The sequence below is a fragment of the Rattus norvegicus genome, chromosome 6 (assembly GCF_021556685.1).
Source record: "Rattus norvegicus strain SHRSP/BbbUtx chromosome 6, alternate assembly SHRSP_T2T, whole genome shotgun sequence".
Taxonomy (NCBI): domain Eukaryota; kingdom Metazoa; phylum Chordata; class Mammalia; order Rodentia; family Muridae; genus Rattus; species Rattus norvegicus.
Genome location: NC_141539.1, coordinates 80,419,349 through 80,426,638, shown reverse-complemented (window position 1 = coordinate 80,426,638; position 7,290 = coordinate 80,419,349). Strand labels below are relative to the sequence as shown.

Sequence of the window (7,290 nt, the reverse complement as noted above, 5' to 3'; positions counted from 1 at the left end):
TAAAGTTTTAAAGTTGACCTCAAAACAAAGTGAAGCTATTTTTAAGGGTCTCATTACAATGTTTTTTATACTGTATGGGTAGCTTGTTTTTGTTTTAAAGGCTTCAACTGAAGTGCTAGTGGTTGGTTTTCAGCATGCATAGTGAATTAGTCTGTGCAAGGCACTGGTCATAAAACATGATCTGGGGCCCATCTTCCTTGTCCATACAGAATACTACAGAGAGCCTACATATAACACTAAGTGTGATCTTCTCTATACACAACGCCAAGTGTGATTGATCTGAGGCCTGGATCTTTTGTTATGTAAAATTCAGTAAGAATTCTGTATTTTATAATCTATATTTATACCAGTCACACACATATATTACATGTAATCTATAATATAATTTACTTATTTATAGCAGTCAAATTTATATGTATACATTTAACAAAGTACCTTTAACAAAAAAATTAAGCAAAAGTAAGAATTTTAGACTAGACAAACAGTGTTTGGCACACTGCTTCTCCACGTTGTGTAGTTATTTTGATTCTGACGATTTGCAAACCATGTCAGCGCAAAGATTTTTATGCCACTGCAAGGCATGGAAATGACCAGAATGGTTAGCGCATAAACCAGTTTTAAAAATTAAAACTTACTTGTTGAACTTTTAGGAAGTGGAGTGCAGGGGCATTTAATTAAACATAGTTTTAAATCTATAGAACCATTTTACTATATACACACAACACACATTATATGTATAGTAACTACTTGATCCACTGGATGAACATAAGAGAAAAAGAGACCAGGAACTACAGCAACAGCAATGGAAAAGCCTTATTTTAAGAGACTTAATGTAGAGCATCTCACATCTTGTTACTGGACCAAATTCCTATCCCATGAGTAAGCACTGCCCTTTGTCATCTGGGTGGGTGTACATCATCCGAGGAAAGAGCTGCAGCCAGGCTGAGCGCATCACCAAGCGATTGATTTTAGCCATTGAAAGGAAGATTTTTATTCAAGGCAACCCATTTTCAGAGTGAAAGGTAAAGAGATCTGATTCTTAAGTGCTGCCTTTCTTATCTATCATACAACTAACCGGGGTCATCCTCTGATGCTTCTTTGGGTACCAAAATACCATTTTTATTTTTATTTTGCTTTTTTTTTAGAGATTTATTTATTTATTTATTTTATGTCTCAGTACACTGAGACACACCAGAAGAGGGCATCAGATCTCATTACAGACGGTTGTGAGTCACCATGTGGCTGCTGGGAATTGAACTCAGGGCCTCTGGAAGAGGAGGGGCCAGTGTTCTTAGCTACTGAACCATCTCTCCAGTCCTCCTTTTGCTATTTTAACCAACAACTGATGAGGAGGGGAGAGCAGTTGCTGAGAGGGGAAGTGCCCTGGTAGTGGAGGGCCCTCTATCTGTCAAGAGCATTCACAGCATTGCTTCTCCTCAGCACTGTGGAGAGTTGCAGGAATCTATGAAGCAGAAAAAGAAGAAAGAGGAAAACAGGATTAAAAGACACAATGTGAGATACAGGCACAATTTCCCCCCAAAAGATGAAAATACTTTTATTTTGGAACTTCCTAGTCTTAACTGCTTAAGCCTCCTGCTGGCATGAGTGGTTCTGGGTAAGACTTGAAATGTGTGATTGGCTCACCATATCAGACTCCCAAAAGATTAAAACCTAGTCCCGTTAGACTGTACTAGATCCAACTGCAGAGAAAGAAACCCTGACAATTAAGTAGTAATACTCACAAACTGTGCTGCACCACAGACTAAAACACAACCAACATTAGAAAAGTCTAGGGGGGAAATGCCCTGAAAGAGAACATTAATTAACATTTCTAATTGCAAGAATCTTTTGTGTATGAGGTTGGGGAAGGATACATACCTATGTATCTCTGCTGTGCAAAAAGTCATGGTCTTCTCACCCTTTTCCTACTAGCCTAGTATCCAAATAATTTTCTACACTCAAGTCTTTGATTCTTCCAGGTAGACGAGGTGAGGAAGAGAGTCCCTTCCTCTAAGGGTTGGCTCCTCTCCTCCATTTTTTTTTTCAGAAGGCATAGTTTGCATGGGACAACTTCCTTGGGTGATTTGGATGCAGTATCTGGTAAAGAACGGATGTAAAGTTTCAGAAAAGAACCCCAGGAAGAAGGCGAATATCCAAGAATGTGTTTGAGCAGAGAAATGGCTGGGCTCTGTATGACCAAGAAGTCCGGGGTTTCCCAGGACAAACACAAGCGCGCACAAGTCTGTAGCGACTGAAGAGTATGAAGCAGGAAGTGACATTAAGAACGCAACCCAAATCCAAGTTCTCTCTCAGAACACAATTGCCACAAAGGGGATGTGCAGCCTGGGAGCCAAACTCTAAGAGTAAAAGCAAATATTTGATGCTGAAGAGCTCTTAAGGGCTGAAGAGTGTCATTTACTTATTTCTACACCTCAGTGTGGGCTTAGAATGTTAAATAGATTAAAAGGCTAAGAGAGGTCAGTCATCCCAAGGAAGACTCTTGCACATTTCCTAACCTGGTTCTTCCTAAAATTGTTAAATACAGGGCCACAGTCATCTGGTGAGTCCTTCGGAGAGTCCTTCTCGAACTGAAAGGTTGACACATCTGACTGCTAGAATGTTCTGCAAGGTGGATTGGAGTGTACTGACAAGGAATCATAGCATAGATTGCTCAGAGAAATTCGAGGGGGAATGAAGGTCTGAAACTAACGGTCAAAGAAATTACCGAATCTATTCTGTCTTGGGAGAGACCCGGGGGAGTTGGGGGCGCAGATCAGAGAGAGAGAACCTCAAGATGGACTAGTTTACCAGAGGCAGAGCTAGGGTGTACGTAGGTTTCCAGGCTTGAGCGGCCTCGCCTGGCACAGCTTCCAAGTTCGCAGGGTCTTGGAATCTACACTCTAAAACTCTAACGCCTTCCGCCGAATCTCTGGCTCCCTCCTGAGTTTTCACTGCAGAGAGGTCAGCGCAGTCATTTCGATTTAATCTCATTTAAAAAGACATAACTAATAAATCTATTGCCAGGGCCACAGAAAGACGGCCAGCAGAGTTGATCGATCTCCCAATCCCATTGAATCCCGTTGAAAACCATGACAACACCGGACAAGCTCCGATTTATCCCAGCGAGCTAAAGCGCATTGTGAGCAGACGTCAATCACGCATTATTCCGGACTGAACAAATGCAAAATCTTTGCTGGAACAAATGCTTCCAACAGGTCCGGGCGTCCCAGTTCCATTTCCCCTTTGTTCGCGGCCTAGCAGTTGGCCTATAGTGGGCTAGCCTCCGCCCCGACCACCCAGCGCGCGGTGCCACCGGCCACCTCAGGCACGCTTGGTAGGACTGCAGCTGGAGGAGGGGGGCCAGGCTGAGTGAGGCCGCGGCGGAGGTGGCGGGGTGAGGGCGGGCGCCACGCCCTTGTCAGGTTCGAATTCAGCCCCAGCAAAAACAGGTTTTCCCGTGCGGCTACCCAAATGCAGTTCTCATCCCTGAAATTTAGAAACCAGATAGCCAAATAACTCTCTCCATGGAAAGAAGCCCCTGAGACCGCACTCAAGTGCAAGACTGAAGCCAGAGGAAGGCTAGAGGCCAACAGAATGTGCCGGCTCCTGCCAGATTCTGCTCTCTCCTACCCGTTCCACCCGCCTTCCACGTGGATTATTTTATCTGTGCTCCGTTGGGGGCTAGAGGATCTGGGAGAAATCTGCCAAGCAGATTTCTTTTGAGCAGGCCTGTTGCTAATTCTGCCTATCCGCCCATTCTGATGCCAAACCCGGCAGCTGTGTTGTGGTCTGCTACACTGTAAGCAACACAGACCACTACCCTCTTCCTATGCTGCTAACTCGGAAACTGGCACTGACTTTGGTGACTTGGAGATGAGGAGCAGGGACGAAGCCAGGGTGACAATATGAAGGAAGCCTGAACCCTTTGGTAGGCCGTCCTAACACTTGGGTTTTGGTAGGACCACCCTTGTGTCCTTGTATGGACGAGTTCAACCCCAAAGTCCCAGATTCAGGATCCATAGAGGTCAGACCAAGATGGGCATTTCTGAACCTGGATTTTGGCTGTCTCCATTTTGTCGGCCTGAGGACACAGACACAGGTCCGGAGCTCTCCCGCAGGCTCCCAATCCTTTCAGACTGTTGCGGTGTGTGTGTGTAGGGGTGAGGGGGGGGGGACCTCCTACAAAACCTGTGCCCCAGACAACTGGAAAGACCAGGCTATCCTCCACTATCTAAAGGATGCTACCAAAAAAATAAAAATAAAAAGTGCGCCACTTTAACGTAGTTATAAATCACTTTCCAAATAATTATGAGAAACTACCATTTCGGCAAACAAGCTCCGGAATAAAACAAACAAGGAATAATAAGTCGTCCCACCCTTCCCAGCTCTACCACCCAGCTCCATGTCAGTTCGAGAGGAGAAGGAAGCTGGGGCTGGGTTGGGAGGACTATGGTCACTGTTCGCCACCCAAGATGTTATTCACTGGTAACAATCCCCATTATCTGTCCCCACTTTGGTCTAATCAGACAATCGCTAATACCAGGCCTGCTTCCTGCGACCTCTGGGAGGTAGTCTTGCGGAGGGGGCGGGTGCCGGGCGGGGCGGGGCGGGGGCGGAGATGGCACCTTCCGGACTTGCCCCGGCTTCGCTCCAGCACTCATTCAGGTACTTAAGACCCCGGACACCCGGACCGTGGCTTTCAAAGCCCACCGAGTGGCAAGGGCTGTTTATAAAAACAGGGATTCCTCCGCAAAGGCGCTGATAACCTGAGGCCAGCGCATGGCGAGCGCCTCCCACTTCCATCCTTAGGAGCGGCGTCCCCAGGCGTCCCTGGGTTCCTAGCCTGCCCTGCCCCCCACCTTCTTCCCCTCCTGGGCCATGGCCTCCTCTGGACGCCTCGGCTTCACCGTGCGAAGCCTCCTGAATTTACCCGAACAGGATGCGCAGCCCAGGGTGAGGTGCGAGCAACAGACGTGCGTTCCTCAGACGGCCGCCTGGCTGGAGTCGGAGCGCAGCCACTACCCGTGTGAGTGCGCCAGGACTGCGGCGGGGGGTGGAGGAGGAACCCAGCCAAGCCTCTGGGTTCGGGGACAGAGAGTGGAAGTCCAACCCAGAGTCAGGTTTCTTCGAACCCTAGAGCAACCGCGAGGCTCTGTGGTCCTTAAACCGACAGTTGGTGCGTCAGGATCCGCACATCCTGAGAGTAGATCCCAGGACCTGGATTGCTGCGGAAGGTAGTGGTTTTGGTGTCTGGCGACCGGAAAAGGTGGGGATCTTTAAAGATTTGAAGCACCTTCCTTTGGTGTCCCAAGGCTTTGCAAACTATGTCAAAACAGAGGTGGCCCGTATTGGTGACTCAGCTTGTGGGAAAGTCGTCTGCCAGTACAGCTGCTGGTGCGACTCCTTTAAGAGGTCCTCGGGGTGGGTGTCTCCGGGGTATCATCTCAGGTCTGCTGATTACTTATGTGGTGTGGATGAGATCGTAAGAGTAGGGGACATGGGTACCCAGATGTGAATCCAGCAAAGCAAATGAATAGCAAAGCCCAGAGCAAGGGTATGAGGAGGTGAGGTGTAGGCGAGGGTGGGAGACAGGTCCCAGACACTCGCAGAGGCTGACCTCTCACCAGGCCATGTCTGCTCTGTGGTTCCCAGCCTCTGATGAAAGCGGCCTGGAGACTAGCCCTGCAGACTCGTCGCAGCTGGCTTCCCTCGGGCGGGCGTCCCCTGGCTCCGACGCAGAGAAGAGGAGGAAGCGGCGGGTGCTGTTCTCCAAGGCCCAGACTTTGGAGTTGGAGCGGCGCTTTCGGCAGCAGCGGTACCTGTCGGCGCCCGAGCGGGAACAGCTGGCTCGACTTCTGCGCCTCACGCCCACGCAGGTCAAGATCTGGTTCCAGAACCACCGCTACAAGCTGAAGCGTGGGCGAGCGCCAGGGGTCACAGAATCTTCGGATGTGACAGCATCAGCTGATCTGCACGCCGCTCCCGGCCTGCTGCGCCGCGTAGTGGTACCCGTGCTGGTTCACGACCGATCACCGTGCAATGGCAGGGGTGAGGGGACCGCTGCGGTGCCCCAGGACAAGTGCAGCTCACGCCTGGCCACTGCGTGCCCAGTGCAAGGTTACACTGCCTTCGGACCGGGCTCAGCGTTAGGCCTCTTCCCTGCCTACCAGCACTTAGCACCACCAGCTCTGGTCTCCTGGAACTGGTGAGGCTGCTGCGAGGTGCCTAGAGCCGCCCTAGGCTTGGGACATTGCTGTTTGGCCTGCCGCAGTAGCGCTACAGCCGCACCAAACTCAGGAAGTGACCCTTGCAGGATCCACTCTTGAGTCCTGGGTCCCTGGGTTGCTCTAACCAGCAATCGCAAAAAACACACGCAAGGGACTTCTCCAAGACTCCCGCTTGTTGCCCCACCGCGAATCCCAGAACTAGATTTTCTTTCTTAAACATTATTTGTATATTTTAAATAGTGATTTGTATGAAGCAACTTAATTTTTTTTTAAAGAAATAGTGTTTTCCCCTTGATTTGTGGTGCTGGATTATACTGTGGAGGGTTGAGTCTCTGGCGCGCTCCTGCCATTAAAGGAATGGGAACTGGTTTCCCCTGATTGGAGGTCGGAAGACCCTTTACGTTGAGGTCCACCAACGGTTACCCTGTAGATCACAAGACTTTGGGAAGGGAAGGGAGTGGAGGGAGGTGAACTGCGTAAAATCTGGGGGTCATCTGGTGGTGTCTCTGCAGAGTGAAGCTGGCGATTCCTTAGTCTCTGGCTCAAAGACTGAAAGTAAATCCTGCCTGGCAAGCAGGGTTCTGGCTCAAGGCTGTTTTAGAACTTGGGGACTGAGGAGCTTGGAACCAAGGAACTTGGAACCTACAGTTAATGTCACGAGTGCTTCAATATGCTGTTATTTCCTTCCTCCTCTACCTGGCAGCGGTGGACTGGGTAGGGAGGGTCGTGAAGAAATAAAAAGGTCATCATGAGAAAAGACTGGTCAAGGGTGCTGCTTCCAGGCTACCCCAGGGAAAGCGGGTGGCCTGGGAGATTTGGTAATGTTACGCTGTGGTGTGATCGGCAAGTAATAGTCCAGTGAGCAGTGCACACTCGGAACAATCTCCTTTCCACTCCAGGCCTCGGTTTGCGTCTGTTCTTTTTCTGAATATAGAAAGGAAGGACCTCCAGGGCAGGCAGTCGCTGTCGTTTGAGCTGTAACCTTATTTCTGGAAACCCATTTCAGAAAGATGAGAGGAGAGTGGTCCAGTTGGTCCAGAAACAGGGATGTCTGGAGAACAGG

The 7,290-nt window shown here is 49.4% G+C and overlaps 1 protein-coding gene and 1 long non-coding RNA gene across 2 annotated transcripts; one reads left to right on the top strand and one right to left on the bottom strand.

Annotated features, from left to right (window-relative positions):
• Window positions 1-365: 365 nt before the first annotated feature.
• On the bottom strand, window positions 366-6,295 carry LOC148005254 (uncharacterized). Its single transcript, XR_015622427.1, has 3 exons — window positions 4,931-6,295; window positions 1,879-2,097; window positions 366-1,462 (listed from the first exon to the last, which is right to left on the bottom strand). It is a non-coding gene; the product is annotated as an uncharacterized LOC148005254 (long non-coding RNA).
• Nkx2-8 (NK2 homeobox 8) lies at window positions 4,655-6,358 on the top strand. The gene is given in 2 exon segments (NM_001106732.1): window positions 4,655-5,026; window positions 5,653-6,358. Coding segments are annotated over 2 exon segments (705 nt in total). The 5' UTR covers window positions 4,655-4,878; the 3' UTR covers window positions 6,210-6,358.
• Window positions 6,359-7,290: the final 932 nt, after the last annotated feature.